A 23583-nucleotide genomic window follows, 5' to 3' on the forward strand; every position below is an offset into this window, starting at 1 on the left:
TTCATTTTTGGGTGAACTATCACTTTGAGTTAGTCAGTGGTGCATCCACTCAAAAGTTTTCATCTAGCGCACTTGTGCTCTACAAGTGTAAACACTATTTGGATATGAGATTCATTGTGAAGTGACAATTTCATTGATTAAAACGAGTGTTTTCACTGAACTCTACAGTGACAGACGGTTTAAGTGATTATTGACGATCAGGGACGGGCGTCTCTTCAGCTAGAAAGAAGAAGTGTTACTGTGACCCAGCCCACACACACACACACACGGAGCACATGCAGAGCGATACCTCCGTCGAGACTGCGTGAGATGCGCTTGCTGGAGGTGCGCTGGAAGTAGGGCGCGGGCCTGTCGATGAGGGAACTGGCCTGTCGCGTCTGCGCCTGCGTTCGCCCGCTGTAGCGAAACTTCGAGCCCAGGGTCAGGAACTTGCTCTTGGTGGGGTTTTCAGGAGACATCAGCCTGTGAATAGAGCAGTGAACAACAGCGCTCAGAGGACACACACCAACATATGCTCAGATGGCAAACCCTTTGCTCTTTCTCTCTTTTTGTGCATCTGTTGTACGGATGGGCATTTTTGTTCATTTCTCATTTCAATCATTGACAGGTCTCCAAAAAACGAGTACTCGAGGGGGGGCGTGTCCGTCATAAAAATGAAAATAATTTAAGACCATTACGATAATTAATGTTGACAAATAAAAATATGACTTGAAAACATCTCTATGGCGGTCTATGACACTTTTTCTCGCCGGTCTGAAGGCGTGCTGTCTAACCCTAACAAATCAGACCTCAGGAACCGACCCAAATACCCCAATAAAGAACAGAAAAAGTGTGTGTGTGGGGGGGGGGGGGGGGGGGGGGGGGGGGCTGGGGGGATTGAGCGATCATCGCTTTCATAATCGATCGTCGCTGTCACGTACAAGTACTCTTGTCCATCCCTGATCTATTGCTGATATTCAACCACAAAAACACGGCAACTGATGCAGGGTTCTGACAGCTGGTGGTAAAAACAGAAAGAAAAGAGGAAGATTTAGCTGAGATAATCCACATCATGTGTTTCGAGAGTGTGATGTGATGATGTGTGTGTCTGAGGAAACACAAGACTCTTAGACACAAGCACAACTGCGCCTCTCAAGAGTTTGAATCCCAGCTCGAGGTCTTCAGCCGATCGCCCTCCTCTCTATCCACCCTGATCTAGTGTTGCACGGTGCACCGATACTTCAAAAGTATCGCGATTCTCGGAAATTAAAAACGTCACGATTCCTAAATTTATTAGTATCGATACCTCAATGAATGACTGCGTTCCAGATTTGTAAGAGAAGTATTTCATGTTGGTGTGTGCAACGCACGCTTCCTCACGCACGCAGCAAAGAAGCTGCAGCTGTCGACAAACACTAAAGCGAGATGACTGCATGTGCGAGCACAAGTGATACTGTGGCCGCCGGTCAGTAGTGGAGTGACAATCGGGAGAGTCGGGACTTTTCCCGGTGGGCCAGTCTGATAGTTATACATTGCAAGTTCTTAGCAACACCCCATCCGGCGGCCTGGTGTGCGGCCGCTGCCTGCTGATCAAACTGTGCAGAGTAGAGAGTCTCCGCAACGAATAGAGAGTCTCCGCAACGGCGATAGATAGAAGCGCGCGTCCGAGTGAAGACGGTGCGCGATATGTTAAAGACACTGTATCCATGCAACTGATAGCAGCGAAAAAGAGCGCTCAGCTTGATTTAAAAAACAACATATTTTAGCGCTATATCTCTTATTTAATAGCGAACTAAATGAATGCTCTGCTAGTTAACTGGAGATGTTTTATTTATTTTTGTATTAGGCGTAGCTACAACTTTCCCCCCAGCTTTCATAGATAAAAGTTAATAATTTGCAAGCAGCTAAAATAAAACAAAACATCAGCTAAAATGATCTATAGGCTATATGATTATAATCAGAGCATGCTGTGCATGTTTGTCAGTGATTTATTTATATAAGGTTATTACAGCATTTAAAGAGCACAGACCTACGCAAAGGAGGTGTATTTGTGAAACGCCTTCTAAGAAATACTTTTCCTTTTAAGGAAAAGTATCGGAAAAAGTATCGAAATCGCAATTCTTGACTTGGTATCAGTATCGAGACAATAATTTTGGTATCGTGACAACACTACCCTGATCTGTACGGTGCTATCCATTACGGATTAAAGGACATTTAAAAACTTTACTTTTGGCATATTCAAAGCCCTTTATGGTTTAATACAAGCGAGGAGGAAATTCTACTAAATCTAGTTGAGGCAAATCTTGGATTATTGAACACACACTTGAGCCTAAGATGCACAAAACTTCTTTTAAACATGTAGTTACGATACTGCATATTAATAATCTTGATAACTCGAGAAGTCCAGTCACCTTCTCACACAGGCCCTAGCACCTGAAGCCTCTCAACTCATCTAAACATACTTTAGCATGGGGTAATACAAATGTGTGTGTTCACCTGAAGAAGGTGTGGTGTTCAACACACACTTTCCAAACTCTTTTGGCAGCCCGATGGTTGGGCAGCTTGAAGCCGACGCTGCTCTCAAACTGCTCCGCCTGAAAGACATGACAATATCTATATTACAGACACAATCATCATTCCCATCACTCACAGACACATTGTGTGTGGGTTTGCTCAGTCATACCTCCCCTGGCCTGATCTTGATGTAGAAGTTACTGCGTTTGTAGGAGATCTTGAGGATTTTGGGCCAAGCAAAGCGATTTATCCGCAGACGATCCTTATAGATTAACAAACCGTTTGCACACACTCCCAACATGATGTCCACTCCCTCAGAGTCCTGAGAAAAGAGAAGACGACCAGTCTTTATCGGCACCCAAAAACATTTCATATCCACTTCCAGTACAAGATCTGCTCATATTCACGTACATAACAGTGTAACAGTAATAACTCAACCAGAAGAACCACAGGAAGTATTTGCTAGAACAACATAGGCAGCCACTCACAGCCCTGCACATGTGCATTAAAGCATTAAAGAAAAAGTCTTGATTTGGCTACATACACACTGCAGCTACATACACTTGTCAATTCACCTTTTAGTGCTTACTCCTGTTCTGTACACATACAATTCAGTCATTGACAGTACTGACAACCGCATTAAAAAATTCTGCGCAGTGTGTGTACTGAACCGAACAGAACAACTAGTAAAGAGTACGATAAGAGATATGAGATGACAGACGAGAGATTCTAGTTCCTGTCTATATGAAGCCCCTCCTTCTGAAAAGCACACTGTGCTCTGATTGGTCGGCTGGATCAGTGTGTTGTGATTGGTCAAGAGCTTCGAGTGCGTTTGGGAAATGTCCCGCTCTTACCATAACCGCCAGTTTAACACACTACTAACTAACTCAACCAGGCTCCGCCCCTTTATTCTGCATATGAATTATTATACTGAGGAATATTGTGACGTGTTCGTTCCCGGAAAAAACTCAAGACTACAAATGAGGCGTTTCAGGGAGTTCAGAAACACTGACACTGATATAGAGAAGAACTCTCGTTTTCATGCTCAAACAGCAACATTACACACTAAAGACAGATGAACATGGAGAAATGCAGAATATGTCCCCTTTAACATATTTTTAGACATAAACTGAATATGTATTTCAAAATGCTTTCCCTGTCACATACAAATAAATAAAAACTAACAAAAAGGGCACGAATGGTTATTTGTGATTGTGCTGTGCCTTCCCCTGAAAGCTGGTTTGGTGTGTTTTAAAGGAATGTTCTGGTTAATCATTAGTATTTCTGTTAATAATGTCCATCAACCTATATAAATAGTTTGGTTTCGTCCCTCAGTAATACTTTAAAATGGAATAAGTATAAGTAAAGCAGACCAACACTCCTGAGTTTCACAGGAGAAAAGGGAAGCTGGTGTCAGTTTATCATTGCGAACGTATCATATGAACGTTACCAGCATATGTTGAAAGGTTGGATGTAAGTTTGCACACATAAGGTTAGCAAGTTTACTTTAATTGTACCTGTTCATGGAGCTCAACTTGAACCAAGAACATTCCTTTATGACAAAGCTTGAAAAAAAGGTGGTTTTATAATCTTTCTGAACACAAACATGGTTAATGACACAAATATTGAAACAATAATGCGCACACACACACACATACAATATATATAACTCAAACTCATTTAATGTCTTAATGTAATCAGAAAGCGCATCCATCACATCTTTCACTCCGCCTCAAGCACTTATCTGATTGCTTTTAAATGGATCTTGATTTTCGGGGCTTTTGGGCCGTCGAGCACTGATTATTGATCTGTCGGTGTTAACTGTTGAGCTCTGAGAGAAATCAATAGCACTGATAAACAGATTGAACTCAGACTATCTGTCGCCACAAGAGGCTTTTAACAGTACGGCAGCTCTCAGTGACCTTTCACACACCAGCGCATCAGTAAGAGCTGGAGCCCGCAGAGTAGACCAGCTGCTGCTGCTGCGGGGCCTCAGGAAATTTATAATGCCTTTCTGGCCAGGGAAGTGCTCTACAATATTGGATTTCAGTTAATGTTTTTAGTTTGATTGTTTTAGTGAACTATTTTAACCCTTACTAAAACAGCACTATGTGTCGGTCTTTAAAGGTCATGAGATGAAGAAAACTGAACATCACAAGCTTCACCTTCAGTCTTCAAAAAGAGATAAACACAGTTTGGACAAGAGACTGCCATCGTTCCCACTGGGAAAAGTGCAGGAGAGCTGCTATTCCTGTGAGGGTTTAAAAATGGCAACAACATATTTTTCCCAGACTTCAGCATCTTTTGCGCACACACACACACACACACACACACACACACACACACACACACACACACACACACACACACACACACACACACACACACACACACACACACACACACACACACACACACACACACACACACACACACACACACACACACACACACACACACACACACACACACACACACACACACAGTTTGTTCAGCTGGAGTCTTCCTCTGCTGCTCTTGTCGGGTCTAGAGGTCACAGGTCACAGATCTTACTGATAACCATAACGCACTCAAATAAAATGGACTCAAATAAAATGGCTGATCCATGCAAGGAGCCGAATGTGTGATTAATGTGAAAGCAGATCATGCTGGAATTGGACTGCTATAGAACTCTCATACATTCATTCAATTTCATCAAAAATGGCAAAGGACAGAAAAATATAGTCTTCCTGAAAAAAGAATCTGCAAACAGCATCCAATCCACCGTCCTGCAGAGTTCAGCTCCAGACAGTGAAACACACCTAAACCAGCTAATCAAGCTTATAAGCCCTATTCACACGCTAATAGTTTCTCATGTTGACGTCTGTAAAAATACTTTTGCATGGTATCTCAGTGATAAAACTCATGCATTCGGATGGTGATTTATTGACAGTGGAGGAGCGAGTTTTGTAATCCCACGAACCTGTGAACGCGCTGCTCACGTGGCATAAATAAAATGTCATATGTTTGGAATAATACAAATAAATGATTTAATTTAATAATAGGAAAAATAAATGTTCTAATTAGTAGGGGTGTGAAGAGATCTCGTGCCATGAGATCTTGCGAGACTAAAATGTGGCGAGATTTCCCGTCCAGTGAAAAGCTGTCTCACGATATCGCCATGACGGAGCGCGAGGGTGAAATAAGCATAAAATATTCCACCACTACACTCACATTCACCTCAACTGTTGATTGCACTGGCTGCTAAATAAATTTTGCTGCCACTCGGGTGCGTCTAGATATCTAGGTTTTCTAGGATCACGAATTTAAAAGTGAAAGTAAAACACAAGCTCCCTGATGCGACTGTTTAATTGTGGCTATGGTCTCTGTTTACACTTCGAATATTGAGACAGTACTGTAACGTCTTGACAACAGACAAGGTATGCTCCGTTTCTGAACTTCTGATCGGAACGGAAGAACAACTGCAAAGACAAACGCACCAGCCTCGTTTCTCTCTACCGGCCTTTTCCGAAATCCGAGCTCACAGCATTAACCCTATAACTGCCGGTGCAAGATAAAACAGCAATTTCACAACAATTATAAAGAGTCTGTGCACTACAGTACTGTACTTTGATTATGGTTGCACATCCACTTATTGTTTGCACTTAAGAAGACTGAGAGAAAAATTATTTATTTTTGTTTTTATTTCTATATTCAATTTGTGTAAGGAAGTTCAGTTAGGAGGTACACAGCCTCAATCAGAAGTTCTGAAAGCTCATAAATGTACAGTAAGGTCTGAAGAGACTCATGTGAAATCATACAGGAGAAAAGCCAGTCACTTTTACAGTGCTTGCATATTGTTTTCTTTCAATGCATTTGATAATTCATATTCATTAAGTAGACCTAAAATGACATGCATTAGAAGAGTTAAATGTTTAAACATTTCAAAATGCAACTGCAGACAATTTTTCCAGTCATGAATTTTGTCATTGAGGATTTCTGAAAAAAAATCTTGTCTCGTCCTCGTGAACCCAATCTCGTGTCTCGTCTTGTGAGATAAGCGTCTCGTCACACCCCTACTAATTATTATTTAATAATTTAATTCTCATTTTTAAAAATAGGAAGCTAGACGCACGCATGCTGTATTCGAAATGGTTCTTATATTCTTGCATTTTATTAAAAAATATGGAAACTAGCAGAAACAAGTAAATGCAGCCTCTTATTTACATGAGGTAAAAATAAAGCGGCATGGTTTGTATTTTTAATCTCGTGCATCAGTGCATAATAGCCTACATATTTCTCTTTTTTCTCTTTCTCTTTTGTGTTCCCTGAGGTGCAGCGGTGATTAAATATTGCTCTTGTAAAAATTTCACAGCATTTCAGTAATAAAAAAAAGTACATCTTTAAAATGCATGCAAATTACAGTTAAGCGCACCAGTTATCGTACGGTGCGTGGCAGTGGTAAAAAAGTATTGAAACAGTGATTTTTTTTATTGATCTCTTCTTCTAAACTTGTGGATTCGGACGGCAAATAAATCCCCACAAGACCTTGGCGTTTGTCAAAAAACAGTAGGCAATTTGATTTTTAGGCGGGTGGTAGAGAAAAAAACTGACATTCTGGATTCGGACGGCAATAAAATCACAGACTAACACCCCTGTAAATGCTGAAAATACCTTAAGACCCCATGAGAAACAATTAGCGTCCGGATAGGGCTTTACTAGGCATGCTAGAAGCCTCCATACAGGTGTGTGGAGGCAAGTCGGATCTGAACTCTGCAGGACCGTGAGAGAGCATCATACATCTGGAGATCTTCTACCTTGGCGTGATGCAGGTCTACACCGTACATGGACAGCTTCTTCGCATTTTCCAAAAACTGGGCATCTGCTTGGGCTGGAGTCATTCCCCTGAAAGAACAGGTGGAGACATCAGATATCTGTCATCAGCACAGAGGTGTCAGAGCAGATTTACACCCGATAATCCAGTGATCATGACACACATCGAATGAGGACTCTAGTTTGAGTGTTTCACTGTTTAGACATCACTGTTTAATATAAGAACACTAGTCTAGTGAAAGGAAGAGACAGGCACCAGTTTACTCACTGCATCTCAACTCCTGCACTGTATGAGGACAAATATTCCTGCTGTCGAGCCAGATCTGAGTCTAATCATTGGATCTGGGCTGCCAGCAGGAGCATGATGCCATTAGTGACGTCAAAATCAATGAGTTTACAGTTATTTCTTCAACATTTATATGAAATATTAGACTTTTTGAGATCTGTTTAAAGGCACCGTATGTCTATTGAGAACAAACTCAATCTCAAAATAAATGCATCTCAGATTCTTTTACACTGCAGCACACACTCGACTGCATACAGGGTAACTGCACGTTTAAAACACCGCAGACATGTTTTATTCAGTATATACATATGAATTGAAATTAGTTCATTTTGTACGTGATGATATAAGAGGTTAAGTGATATGGGATTCTGCTAGTATATTAATAAGTATGAAGAAAGGCAATAAACAGGTTATTGTGCCAATACTAATAAAATCTCTATATAAAATGTGTTAAATAATGTTCTTACTCATTCCTTCCTGTGACTGACAGGGTGGAAGTAAATGCCAAACACGGTTTATTGTGTAACCAAAATACTAAGAATATCCAGGAAAAAATGAAGACTATATTATTTAATTATAAAGAAGCCTGAAATACACAAGACTCTTATTTTGAAATCTCCTTGCTTTACTACAGCTGGCTGCTCATTAAAACAGATGAATAAGATCTAATACTAGAGTGTAACGATACACAAAACTCACGTCTCGGTTCGGTGGGGTTTAGAAAGCTACAATTGCTTTTTTGTTGTTTTTTTTAAACGGTGGTTTAATGAAAAAATTGTGTCTTTGTCTTTAAATTAATTCAATTACAATTAAACATTTTGCAAGGATAAAAAAAAAATCTGCTAATGCAGTAAACTATATAGGGAGCCCGCACATTACTATAATATTAAAGGTTAACAACAGAGCCTAGACTTTTAGCCTAAATTCAGATGCTATTTATTTTTTTGATATAATCAACACCCAACACATTGTATGGAAACACGTAAACTGAACATAAGGCAGTTTTTGCATTAACTTATGTTTTTACTCTAATTCGTTATTTAAATATAATAATTTACACAGTTGCTGTCATTTTCATGAAAGATATTTTAAACGCATTCAATAATCAAGATATCATTAACAGGTTAAGTAAAATATAGCCTAATATATAGGCTAATATAGTGCATTTATTCAGTGCAAGAGTTCAATTGGATGACTTTCCTGATGAGGTAAATATAATTCTATGTGACAAACTAAGCTGCTGAAACACTGATTGAGCGATTACATGAGTTATGATGCCTTTCAGTAAGTATACTGTATCTTTACCTACCTTCAGGTGGCCATTCATGTTTATTCTGTAACTGAGGAAGAGATGTTCGGTACGCCATGAGAGAATTGCGATACGTATCGTGGGTTCTGTATCGCGTAGGGCTGCAACTAACGATTATTTTGATAATCGATTAATCGGATAAAAAGTTTTTTTTTTGTTTTGATTTTTTGTTTATTATAGTTAAATAAAACCTTAAATCCGGGTATTTATGTGTAAAAGTGTACTTTAAAAAGTGCAAAAGCCACACATTCAGTTTTAGTAATATAATCTATTTTTGACATTTTAAATCTTAAATATTGATAATTTAAATATAGAAAGACTGAAAACAAAAGTGTGATCTTAGTAGAGCCGCAGTAGATCGCGTTTGAAAAACAATAAAAACTTAATAGTAGACAAATGGAGGTACGCAGCAAGCTAACAGGCTTGATTAAAAGGACAGGAAAAATGATGCATTAGTGCACAAGCATTCGCTGAAAACCACTGACTACAGTTACTAAAAAACAATCTTTTACTGCTGCTGTTAGTAACTGCCTTTATATTTAGTGCTTCACTTTGTAAACACCGTTTTAATTTAACCTATTTCTGCGGTAGCGCTATTTTAATCCATCACTTATGTTGTGAGCAAACTGATTGCGCAACCTAATGCTCGAGACAAAATAGATCTAGTGTGACTTTCCCGAAGTTAGTAAGCTGAAAAAACAAAGCTGTTTACACAGTAGCATTGTTTTCTCAGATCAAATAGGTATCGGATCGTGAAAAGACCAGGTGTAAATGCCCTTCGAAACGCGCCCAAACCACTTCAGGAGGAGATCTGAGACTCATTCCAGACGAAACTGGAAAAGTGTAAATGCATCTAGCCTAGTTGTTGAAACTGCATATGTAAATTTTACTCCTCCCAAAAATAATAAAAAAATAAACATGTGAGAGCGTGTTATATGTTATATGTAATGTTATAGCCAGATATGACGACGCTACAGCAACACGCATTACCGCAGATGAGCGATCTATTCATCAAGCCAACGAGCAAACTATCGCAAATCAAAGTGAAAGTAAGTCGCAGACACTTAACGCACAATCATCATCATTAAAAGTGAAGAAACTAAATGATCTTACCAGTGCGTTTGCCGTTCTCTCTTATTGCGGTGTTTGATTTTGATTTTAACTGCTGATCAATAAAATGCAGCTCATATGTGTGTGACGTGAACTCCATTAAATCTGCATATAGCGCGGGAATTGAAGAGCAAAAACACATTTATGTGACCAGGTGTAAATGGAATCGTTTTGATAAATCAGATAGCTATACGATCTGAGAAAACGCATGACGTGGCCACGTGTAAACAGCCCCGGCTTGGGGTGCAAGTGTCTGAGTGACTGTGTTGTCATGAAAGTGACGTCATCAGTATACGCTCACCGTGACGTAAGCAGACCAACTAATTGATAATGACATTCGTTGACAACGATTTTCATAATCGATTATTATCGATTTTATCGATTAGTTGTTGCAGCCCTAGTATCGCGTTTTTTCGGTTCGGTTTGAATATCGTTACACACCCTATCAAATACACACTCTTTCAGTCATCTACAACATATTACAAACATAAACACCATGAACAAATTTGGTCACAGTTCATCAACAGCAGATCATAAGCAATCGCTTGACATAAATGTGTGGTATTCAGTGATTCTGAAATGTCTGTAGAATCAGCAACAGTGCATTCGTTTAATTATATCATCATTTTGAAGTTTAATCATCACATTAAGCCACACTCAAATTTAAGAGCTCTTAGAAATTATTAAGATTGTTATACCGCTTAAGATATTTAAGACTTATGACCTTAAAGGGGACTTATTATGCAAAGTTCAATTTTACATAGTTTTTTAACATAATTATGCATCCGCAGTGTGTGTACACAACCAGCCAATTGTGGTAAAACTCCGTCCACTCCGTTTATTTTCCCCATAAAGAAACAGTGTCTCAAAATGAGCTGTTCAGGAATGCCATTGTGCCGTCACATGCAACAGTCCCCGCCCACGACTGATGACAGAATAGGCCCTATTAGCTTAGCTCCTCCCCCGAGTGAGCCGTATACCATCCGTCATGTAATATGTCCTCGCTACAGCATCGAACAGCAGCATTAATTTACAATTTCTTGTAAAAAGGGACATAACAGGACCCCTTAAACAGCTGGAACCAAATGAGACAGCTGTCAGACCTGTGAGACTTGTGTAGCTCCACCACCTTCTCCTCCAGCTCCTTGGTCTGGTTTGGGGCGAACTGGAAGTCGGAGATGTAGTCCAGCCGATGCTCTTCCGGGTCGTAATCGCCCAGCTCGGCCTGCAGGGAGTACGAGCCCAGCAGCGCGTGTGTGACGAACGAACACGGCAGACGTCCCGATGCAATGTCCTGCCTCAGCTGAAGGCATAACAGATACCTGGAGAGAGATGACCACACGTCACACTCCTACTGGACACCTTCTCAAACCAAACTCAATATTACTGACCACAATTAACAAGCATGCAACCGGTGGGAGATTTTATCTACCTGGTGATGTCCTCGGTCAGCTGGGACGGGTCAGGGGGGTAAAACTTCACACTGAAAGCAAACTGCCACTGAGAGTCTAGTGCAAAACACACACACACACACACACACACACACACAGAGGGAAGAAGAGTTGATTAAAGAAGAGCGGCCAACATCACTTCCTCCAGTAGAGCGCCTCTGGCTTCAGTCCTTCCTGACAATTACATACATTTTTATTTCATAAGTGTGTGTGTGTGTGTGAGTGAGAGTTTCTTTTCCCTTTGCCCTTGGTTTTCAATAAGGGACAGAAAAACAAGCAGATCTATAGGCTGGAGGGATTGTGGGAAACAGCAGCTGGTGGCGATTATGAAGGAGTCTGAACTGGTCTGATCAGTCCATTAGCAAACCAACACTTCACTAGTTCATCATTCAGAAATGAACGTTTTAAAGGCTGAGCCACACTAGTGATGAAGATGAGGATCGTCTTGACTTCGACTCAACTGACATGCGCTCAGATATGGTTAGTTGCTTTCGTCTTTTGGTTTCTAGATGTCTCCGAATGTCAGTGGTTCATGCTTTTGGCAGCCAATAATTCACAGCATAAAACACACTGATATCAACATAAAACTACCTGTATTTTACTGTACGCTGTGACCTCATGTAGTTTTGTAGAGGGTTTTTGAGGATGATGAGTTTGCCACAGAACCTGTTCATGTTGACATCCAAGCATGATCGGGGGAAAAAAAATCATATGAGAAATGACGCAACACTAGACAGATGAGAAAAATGATATGAATTATGTTGCAAAACCGACGGATTGCTCATCATTAGAGATGCGACCACAAATAAAAAATCTATACATTCTGGGCACACAGGTGCAAAATGCTCATTTAATCTGTCTAGAGTAATTCTATTCATGTTATCATCTGGGTTATTACACTGACTTCCTTCAATAAGTTTGACTTTATAAGAACAAAGAATCCAACAATGTTTGGACAAATTGACAACAGCATAGATAACACTATAGTTTTAGCCCCCTGGGGTCAGCTCGCTTTTTTTATCATCAGTGCAAAAGAGACTCAAAATACTTTTATTGTATTTTATTTTATGATTTTGATCTTACATAAGTGTTATACATCATTCGATCCTGTTAAGTGTCTATTTTTTTTTGTGTATACTCACAATAAAAACAAAGTGTTGTGCTTTTTGTCAAATAAAGAAAAATAAATGATACGGGTTTTGCCTTCACTCTGTCGGTGAAGTCCATTCTGAAACGTGTCCGGAAAATGAACTTACTCAGCGAATACTTGTCATACAGACAAGAGAGATTTTCTTTATGAACCTTGAATTCTCTTCTTTTAAAATGAAGTAATTTATATAAAAAAACAAATATTCTCAGTTTATGTAATCTGTATGAAAAGAGAGAGATGTCAGTCTTTTTCTTTTCAGCTCATTAAGTGTTAATCTGTCACGTCCACGGTGAGCACGCGCTATTCAAACGCAAATGATCTGAGGCAAGCCATGCAAACATGCCCACGCCCACATCAGCTGGATAAAACACATCAAGTTTAATAAGAATCATTTACTTTGTCATCTTGCAACGCTGTAAGGAATACTACTATCGTAATAATCCTGGAAAAGTTACCTCATTTCTAGGAGCTATGGATCCAGCTGATGTAGTAATTATTTATTCTTAAGTGCTTTGTTCTAATCGCGAATAGTTCTAATATTGAATAGTGTCTGTAAACCGCAAAAAGACTGTTTAAATATGAATTGTGTGTCTGTGTGTGAATAAATAAATGAACGGCACAGACACGTGAACTGTTGTTTAGCTGTACAGCGCTCATCTGTGCCGTTCATTCACTCTCGCACCTGCATTAGTAAACATGTTATTTTTACATGAACACATCCAAACTATATTGCTACAGCCTACTGAGAGGAGTAAAAATAGACTGAAATATGTTGAAATAAAATGTCTTTGTATAAGCAACAAACTGCAAATTAACATTTATATGCTAATATATCATAAACATGATATTTTACAGACTAAATATGAATGTTTAGACAAGATTTTCATTGATTAGTTTTGGATAGATTATAAAGTTTTTACTGAAAAAAAAAGACTACTGCCACATCAAATAAACTTTGTTTGCCAATTTCTGTTCATATGTTAAAGTTAAATATATAGTATGTGGTGTTTTCTCAAAAATAAAGTAGGTATATTGAATTATCAACTAAGATGTTATTATAGTGTTTGTTCCAATATTCAAACTAATGAATCCTTACCTTTGAAATACGCATGATAAAATGTATACTTTATAAAAAGAAAGATTACACTTGAAATATTGTTAAAATTGTAATTGTTGTAATTGTAGCCTATTTGTAATTGGTTACAATTTCTAATTGTAAATTATATAAATTTAATATATTTTTTTCCTTGCATTCTTTGATACCCAGTGACACACCTGTGTGAAAGGCTCATTATGCAGCTTATTATGTGGCTCATTATGCGGTCATTGTCTTCTCAGGTGTGAATCATGCCCCCGCACATATTGCCTGTCCAAACAAAAAATGTCTTAAAAAAATTTAAATCAATGTATTGTTTTGTGTAAATGATTAGGCAGGATGATTTTCAGATCATTTTGGAGCAAAAACTCCAGGCGACAACATCCATTAGTCAAAAGTCTTGTGGACACATATTTAGTATGTGTTTTGTGGCCTTATTTCAGAAACTTTAAGTTTTAGTTTTTTCAATAACCAAGCATAAACAATATTCTCTCAAAAATACAAATATGTACATACATGTTGCTCACATATTATGGTAGCCATGTTTGTGCTAAATAGAGTGTAATGACACCTTTGCCTTTAATATTTTGTAACATGTCAAAACATCTCAAGGACCCCAAAAACACCTTAGACCCCAGAGGGTTAATGTAAAGGACATTATATTTTACATTTCCTGTGAATCAAACCGGTGAAAAGTTTCTGTTATCAGATCTAATGTAAAGGTTCCCATTTATACTGTATTTCCAGGCGAATGATAATGCAATTTCATAGAATTTATAAGTTTTCTCTCAGTTCTCTTATGAATCAGTCTGCAATGATTCATCCATAGCTGGTTGGTTTGTGTCATGGCTGAAGCAAATGCCAGCACTAACAGATTGAACTGTGAATAAGGCAACAATAGTGCATAAGCAGGACGGCTGGCGCTCCCGGTGATGCTCTTCTGTGCCAGTGGAAGGAAATGAGGTTAATATAATCCATGAGCGTATTCACAAAGCAGACATAAAATAATAAATGCAAGAATGAGTGGAATGAACTCTCGGCATGTATGCTGGCTCACTGATCATTCTGCTGTGGCTGACTCGGGGTCAGAGTCAGAACGCTTCTAAACAAAGTCAACCTCATTCTTTCTGAGAGTGTCTTTGGAAACGAGGACACAGCTGCCATTTTTATAGACGTGTCCTTCAGAAGGAGAGCCTCTCTCTCTCTGTCCTGTTTTTCTATTTTCAGCTCTTCTCCAGACGCTCTACAAACTGAGTCATAAAAGCAGATAAGACATCGGATTCACCTCTGTGTGTGTGTGTGTGTGTGTGTGTGTGTGTGTGTGTGTGTGTGTGTGTGTGTGTGTGTGTGTGTGTGTGTGTGTGTGTGTCAGATATACAGCACCTGACTGGATGTCAAACAATGGCTCAGTTTATATTGTAAGAGGAAGTGTTCTGCACACACTCACCTTCAGTCCAGTGCTGTAAAAGCACATTTTAACCCTATAAAGCTACGGTATTATGTTTGATTCACATATCTTGAAGGCCTCTAAATGATCAAGACTTTGCCTCACTCGATCTCCTCCAGTCCTTCTGTCTCTGATTGATAGTTTGGACTGTTTTATCCAGTAAAAGTCTTTCAGTGTAACTGTACAAACGTCCTCTTTCAGCTCGAGCTTCACGTGTCTTTCTGTGTCAAATCTGACCTGATTTATGAAGGAAACGCAAGAATAACTTTGATATTGTTAGTAATATTTCACCTTGACTGAAGCGACTGAGGTTTACATGATCATCCAGACATCATTTATTAGAAAAATTATGAGTTTCAAATATGATCATCAGGCTTATGAGGAAGGTTTACTTGTTTATCAGTCAATCATTAATGTATTGCATTGCATTATATGATTTAAAGGGATCATGATCTGCATTTTTTAAATTATTTTATAATGTTTCCTGAGGTGCATTTATAATGTTAGTATGGTTTGTACATCAATAATCGTCATAATTTATAAAATAAAAGCATTTTTCCTAGCCTGATTTTAGCCCTCTGATTTGAACGCTCTTTTGAAGGGGCATGTCTGCTGTGAGACTTCAGTGTAAACGCCCACTGCTGTGATTGGCTGACAACTTTGCATATGAAATAAGTATAACATGTTGGAATTCACTATTATAGCTCACAAGATTTACTAATCGTGAAAAGTGTTGATTATAGCATTATATTTAGTCCTACTCCCGTGGCATGAAAGATTGCAATGATGAGCTTGTAGCCAATGACAGACATGACTGTTGAGTGCATGAATGCAGTGATCTCATCATTGCAACTCGATTTCTGCACCCTCACGAATGCGGTCATCAGCTAACAGTGTAAATAAGAGATAAAAATTCCTAGCGTAAGGATCCTTTGGGAGTGGCATGGCTGCTAAAGATGCGATAATGTAGAAGTAGGTGTTCATCTGATTCTGCTGAGTCATAATGTGACAAAATCCAAAACGAGTCCAAAACTAACCCTTTCAATGAAAGCTGTTTTTTGGAAAAATGAGGACATTGAGATCTGAAACTTACAAGATGTTTTCTTGCAATGACCTCTTTCATGCCAAAAGATCAAGGAAAATGAATAACCCATTTACAACTACAGAGCTTTGTTTATAAAACTAATCATTTAAATATCATTTAAGACATATTATTGGTATTTATATGTATTTTATGCAAGTATTTGCTATCCTGTTATAAAGACCTCATGTACTCTTCATCTTGTCCATATTTATATGGACAATTTACTCTTTTTGTCCATATAAACATTAGCATCTGCAGCAAGTTGCTTATTTTTGTAATAAAATGTAGGTGTTCTTTCTCCATATTCTAATTTTATCAGACTATATGAAGTCACAAAAGCCTCATGTATCAAAAATGATACTTAACAAAAAACACATATGCAAACTTAAAGAAAGTTGTTTTTTTGACAATTATTAGATATGTCAGGCTCTACAGGGTTAAAGGCTTAAAGGCAGCACAGTTTAACCGAAGTGTGATCGATCCCTTGAAGGAAAGCAGTTTGAACAGACTTCTGGATGTGTAGCATGTCTCCCTGAACACAGAACAGAACCGGTCAGCTGACAGCACGCATCAGTACGGTCATGGTTTTGATTGTGTTACTGATGCGGTGTGAATGAGGAATCATCTCTCACTCCACCCTGTGTGCATCATTCCAGCGCTCGGATAATTACAGCTGTTGAATCTGCAGATGTGTGAGAGGACGACGGAGCCAGAGACTGAATCACACACACCCACCCTAACCAAACCCCCATCATCTGCCTGACTGATCACATGCAGAGAAAGAAAGAGACGGCACGTACTGCGGATCTGCCGCTTGATTTCCTTGGTAGGGTCCAGCCAGCACTGCAACAGAAAAACACAGAGTCAATAAAGCAGCTGCACTGTATGATCAAGATTTGAACAAAATAAACCATTCTGTGACTGTGAGCTCATTCTCTGCAGAAACGGACAGTGTTTGTCTTTAAGAGATTCCACAATCTGACATCTGGGTCCCTAAAGTAAGCTGAGTGAAAGTTCACCATTGCACCTGATCTTGACAGTGGACTCCTCTGTCTACTTTTGTGACGCATCTCAACCCATTTTTTCCTTCTTTTTTTTTATCAACCCAGACCACTGTGAATATTAGAATTATATCATTTAATATTAGTATATTTCTCGTATTAAATTTGGCAGCTTCATTATTGTATAATAGATTACATCACATCACATTTCCACTGCATGTGCACACGTGGCTTTGCATGGCAAGTCTGTGTTAACAGCTTTAAAAGATCTTGGTTAATGAATCTCTTTGCTATTTGCATAGATATAGCTGAACTAGGGTCCTATGATTTCAGTCAAACAGGAGAAAACAGGCGGAAAATGGAAATTGAATCAACCGTGTAATGCTGAATATCATCAATATTAAAGTGACTCAAAGACATGCGTCTAAAACATAAGGTCTCTATTACTGGCTCAATCAGCTGCACTGAGAGACTGATGACTGAACAGATCTAGAAAACACCATGCCTAACCAATCCCATGATTCACCTCACAAGAACACGTTTATACTAATGCTTTTAGCATCAACTTCATGCTTCATCACCAATGGCAGTTAAAGGACTGCTACTGATCACAGCTAATCAATATCAGTGTTTGTTCAGTATCAGTGCTTTGGATTCGTGCTGAATGAGAGAGGCACATGAGCCTATTCATTAAAAAGTAGAAAACCCCTGTAGGACAGATACCTTTTTATTTTTCTGTTTAACACAGTTTGTGCTTGTTAGACTTGGTAAGGAATGTTCTTTGTGTAGAGTGTTTCACACACACACACACACCGTTCATTTTTTTTCGCTTTCTCTGGCAGCGCAACATCAAATATAGCCTAGATGTCTTGCTCCTGCAGAAGATGAAATGTGGCAGCTGCTTTTGCTAATGTTTTATTTAATATTTGACCACCACACCACCAGCAGTAATTGGTCCGATACCACCGCGGTGGTAAAAACGGCCACTGTCACGACTAGGGATACACCGATACCATTTTTTTCTGAACCGGTTTGATCCGATACCAAAAATTCTGAGTATCGACCGTTACTAATACCGATCCGATACCAGCGCAGTTTTTTTTTTTATCAAGTAGAATTTCTATAACCCCGTTGAACTGATAATCACTCTTTTGTGTGTTAAACACAATCTACTTAATACAGACAACTTCATTATAAAGAAAAACATAAAATCAAAAAAATATATGATCATAATCTATGAAAAAAATTATATTATAAATTTGATTAGTGGATAATTCAGCAGTAAGATTTAGTCTAGATAAATCACGAGTGCACAATAATTGTAGAAAATCTGAACATTTAGTGAAAAAAACATTTAGTGGGGAACAAATAAGAGACAATAAGTGTAGCACTAAATCTGGTAAAACGTTACACATTTATCTTTGTATTGTTGTAAAATACATTCATGAAAAACAAGATAAAAATCAAAAAGATCAATTATTTTATAGTCAACTATAAAATTAAGACATTTTTTAAATGTATAGCACAGCAGTTTAATGAGGCAGCAACAAATGATAGATAGGACAGAACAAGAAAGGCTATTAATAATCTTCCATTGCGCAAAAGTGTTATGATACGATTATGATAGACTCCAATACAGTGCGGCACAAAGCACTTATCTGCATCCAGAGCGCAGAATGATGCGCTTGAAGCAACACAGAGTCACAGCGCGCAGCTCTTCGAGTCCGCATTGAAAAGTTCAAAGCACAAATGAAAAACATATTGATGCGTAGTGTATTATACAGTATCTATGCAATAGTTTATTCAGCCTTTTCTTTTAACAATTTTAAATTTCAGTTACTGTGCGCATGAAGAACAATTATAGTGCTCTCCAGTGTTGTGATCTATCAGACGCACAGTTGAAAGTAACATGATTAAGGTACAGCAATACAGTCCAGCAAGATAAAGTCATTTTATGCGAAAACCATAGAGCTTTACATATCAAGTATAATAATATTAACATTGAATCATGTTGGAGAGTTTCATCGTTGACTGTCGTAACTGAACGTGACGCGCTGTTGAATGCAGAATGGAGAATGACTGACAGCCGTAGCGGAGGGAAGAGTCAACGTGAACTTGAATTTAACGACTTAAATATTCAATTCTATCGCACATTATACTGTAGATTCGCTTCAGAACACTTATAATATATATATAGTGCACGAAAAATTGATGGTGCTTTATAATGCTTTTGTGGGGCCTCGTCTGACCGATACCCGATCCGGCCAAGAATGGCAGTATCGGAGCCGATAACGATACCGAGTATCGGATCGGTGCATCCCTAGTCACGACCCTAGTGCCAATGTGACCTCACAGGATAGACCGTTTAAATCTGTCTCTGTTCCTCAAAGCATCACAGAGATGGAGTCACGTTGACTGCGGTCCCCATACTGTTTAGGTGTGTTTTGTTTTGCCCATGTCTTGTGTGTGAACTCACCCTCTGCTCAGCGTTGTCTTTAAAGCTCAGGCCGAAGTAATCCTTCTCTATCAGATTCAGGTGCTCGCAGACTTCAAAAAACAGGTACTGGCCTTTCGCCCGTTTCTGAAAACACAAAGAGGAAGATAGATGAGTGGAATATTTGGACATTATTTATAGACAATGTTGTGGTGCTCATCCAAGTCGCTTCATTAGTTGTAGAACCATTTATCGTGAACCCAAAAAACATCATTCTGTCAATAATCACTCGCCTTTACGTCGTTCCAAACCTGTATGATTGTCTTATGTGATATTTTGAGAAATTTCTCCAAGTTTTAGTGCATAAGCAATCTGAAACAATTTCATAGAAAAGAAAAGGCAATCAGGTTTGGAACAACATGACGGTGAGTAAATGAGGGCAGAAGAGTCGTTTTTGTGTGGCACTTGAAGTATTCCCGTAAATACCAGCGCTGGCGCTGTAATGAGTCTGAATGGAGACTGTGTGGAGTCTGAAGCGCTGGCTCATAAAGGGCCTGTTTGAGCCGGTCCTCACATTCTGTTGATCTCGATAGCGTGAGTGTTGGTGTGACTCCTGAGGAATGAGAGGCCTGGTTGGAGCTCAACAGTCCCTCTTTCCTCTCCAGACACCAGGAGCTTCCAGCATTAGTCATTGAGGAAGATCAAAATTCTTCAATCTGCTCAGGCTTCAGCCCACCCATACGCCAAACTGCTTATGCATTTTCTAATCCATCAGTCAAGGTTTCTTACACCAAAAAACAGTTAAAAGTACCTATCTATCCACATTTATGCTACATCCCATGAAGCTCTGCGCAAACTATGGGAGTCGCATAAATATTAAGCATGAAAACCCCCAAAAAGTAATTCCGTAGCATTACAGACGTGTTAAATATTAATGTAGATATACAAGTCAATATTATGAAACATGTTTGTATGATGCATAAATTAAAAATGTTCCGTCATTATCTAGAACATGCTTATGTCATTTTGACAGACAAACAAACTGTATTTTCCTACTTTAAGACACCAAGGATGATAACAATAAAGTTTATTCTTAATATGAAAGAACAGCAGCGTCCATGCCAAAAACAACATTGTTATGGCAAAGAGGAACGATATCATTTGAATCACTTTCAGAACCATTTTTTTCCAGCTGATGAACGATAAAAACATTGACAATCAGCAAATCAGAATCCATCTTGAGCATTTAAAGCGGTAGACGACAAAACTGCAGCGCGCTTTTAAAAAACAAAACAATACTGTGTTGAGAGGACGCTAATATTTATCATTTTTAATGCAGTGTGTGAAAACCAGGATGGGAATGAGAATTTTTGGAGAAAATTAAAAATTCTTACGGCAAGTGAATTTTTTATGTAATATGTTCATTAATCAGGATAGTACACCACAAGAGAGCAGTATATGTTGTCTTATAAATATTTTTAGAGCAGAAAAGAAAAAAAAAAATATTCCGGAGGAACAAAAGACAGCTAGCGTACTTAAAAGAGCTCGTCAAAGATATTCTTGTGAAACCAACAAGTAGTTAAAATACCAAACGTTACTTTATTTTCCCCATGGATAAAATGGAGCATGACGGAAAACATACAGCTCATTCAGTCAAACGTAAAAATAAGAATGATTTATAATGCAACCTATAATTTGAAATGATTAGTTTCAGTACTTTTGAAAACGGTTTGGGAAGTTTCCAAACCAGAGGCTCCAACAATAATTTGAAAGGAAAGTAGTAAATTGTTCGAAATAAGGTGGATATGACCATGTCAATTAAACTGACTGCTTGTGCTACTGTACCTTTAAGACTTGGACTGTATTTTTAAAAGATGATATTATGACTGTTGAGATTGTTGTAATATCGTAAACATGATAAATATCCTTGTTTTTCAGTTCTGTCTCAGTAAATGGTCTGGATGGATTGGAGAGGAAGTGTTGAGTTGTGAATGGTTCAAGTACTTAAAAAGTGTTGTACAAAAGAGCAGAGAATTTTTGTCCCATTTCTACAGAATAATTCTATGTGAAGGTCATATAAACTAGACACAAACAAAAACCAAAAGAGTGCTTGTTTAAGGTTTTAATGTGTCTTATGACATGACACAAAACCCCATAAGCTGCTGTTGTGGATGCAATTACACCGACTAATCCGTTCCGAGTGTTCACTCGCACCAGATTTACTGATGAGTGATCAGATGTTACGCTCCGTGAACTCGAACACCGACACACACACAGAGAGAGAGAGAGAGAGAGAGAGAGAGAGAGAGAGAGAGAGAGAGAGAGAGAGAGAGAGAGAGAGAGAGAGAGAGAGAGAGAGAGAGAGAGAGAGAGAGAGAGAGAGAGAGAGAGAGAAAGAGAGAAAGAGAGAAAGAGAGATGCTGCTAATGGATTTCAGTTTCCAGTGGATCAATACTGGACAACAGCAGGCCTGCATTAGTGAAAAGTGCATTTGGGGAAGGACAAGTGCAAACAAACACCAACGCTCATCTCACCGCACAGCTGTCTGATGATAATGTGTTAATGGCTGAAGAAAGCCACAGGTGGAGACATGTTCTCATGGTGTCGGCACAACAAACCAGAGAGATTTACAGCTACTGGTGAATCTATGAGCCACAAAGAAGAGTGAATCATCAACTCTGCAGCTCAAAACACATGAATGTCAGCTGATCTAGAGCAGATCACAGATCTACAACTAGAGTAGAGGAAGTAATGATATCAACACTGCTGTCAGGCATTAAAGAGAGACAACTACGAGGATAAAGACACATGGAGGAATGAGAAAATAAAGGGCACGAGATGCTCTATATTAAAAAGAGATAATAAAAGCATAACACACTCCTGAGGAGAATTCAAAACTCAACTTTCACGCAGTCCGACACACACCTGTAGCACATGCACAGATAGTCAGAAATGTTGGACATGAAGAGTCAAATACACACAGAATAATGTCAAATTCCCTTCTTGAGTTCTCACATAAACACAGTCAGTTACGTCTCAAGTGAACAAACAGTTAGATGTATCTTTAATTTATTGTATTTGTGAGTTGATTAACTCCAAATACATCTCAGCTGTTCTTGTAAGTCATTTGTGACATTTTTGGTTGCTGCAACTTCAAGAGCCTTGAGCTTACAAAGCATCAACAGGATTTCATTAGTCATGTTTCCACTGTCGGGCCAGGGCCGGGCCAGGGCTAACAGCGAGCCGAGCCGAGCCAGTGGCCACAGGCCTTAAGCACCGGGCTTGCATTTCCACTGCTGGGCCAGTAGCCACGCAACGCTACCCTAAACCCCGCCCCTAACACGCCTTTCTGGATCAAACGTCATATAACCCAACCCATTTCAGCGGGTATTATGAATTTATTTACTTTTTAAGTTAGGAAGATAGCATGTATATTAACTCACCGGCCGTGGCTGCAATAGTGTCCGACTTGTCTCGCGAGTCGCCACTAACAGCTCCGCTTTGTCCATTGTGCGTTTTAATCACCTTGTACAATACTGCACCCGCAACTTTTTTATTTTTTCCCGAACTTGAAGCGTTGCTCGCTGAATGCTTAGCTTAGAAAATTCAGCAACGATGTATTTTATATCGTCCTTGTTTCTTCACACGCCGTCAAATTGACGTTGTACCCTTTCTTCTGCCCAAATGCTCAGAAGAGCTTTGGTATCTTCGACAGACCAGGACAGGCGATTCTCCAATTCGAGCAGCGATTATTTTGTGCGATATAAAAAAGTGAAATGTGTATCTTGCCGGCTTTGCCACAGACCATAACTTTCCCTAACACCGATAAACTCCGCCTTTTACCTTGCCCACGCCTCTAGCCCGAGCTGGCCCGCTTTGGCCCAAGGTATTCGACGGGCCAGAAATCCTG

General features: G+C 39.1%; 1 protein-coding gene across 23 annotated transcripts in view; it reads right to left on the minus strand.

The window, feature by feature from the left end:
* The window catches only part of LOC143729204 (protein 4.1-like), a 122811-nt gene that overhangs the window by 27922 nt on the left and 71306 nt on the right, over positions 1-23583 (minus strand). For all 23 annotated transcript variants that reach the window (XM_077220349.1, XM_077220350.1, XM_077220351.1 and 20 more), the window contains 8 exons: positions 19716-19820; positions 17039-17081; positions 11443-11518; positions 11114-11332; positions 7290-7377; positions 2663-2815; positions 2476-2573; positions 290-462 (listed from right to left, as the gene is read on the minus strand). In XM_077220349.1, coding sequence (XP_077076464.1) covers positions 290-462; positions 2476-2573; positions 2663-2815; positions 7290-7377; positions 11114-11332; positions 11443-11518; positions 17039-17081; positions 19716-19820 — 955 coding nt within the window. The remainder of the gene's footprint in view (positions 1-289; positions 463-2475; positions 2574-2662; positions 2816-7289; positions 7378-11113; positions 11333-11442; positions 11519-17038; positions 17082-19715; positions 19821-23583) is intronic.

This window comes from Siphateles boraxobius, unplaced genomic scaffold (genome assembly GCF_051911475.1).
Source record: "Siphateles boraxobius isolate OS27281-9 unplaced genomic scaffold, OSU_SipBor_1 8, whole genome shotgun sequence".
NCBI classification, from domain to species: Eukaryota; Metazoa; Chordata; class Actinopteri; order Cypriniformes; family Leuciscidae; genus Siphateles; species Siphateles boraxobius.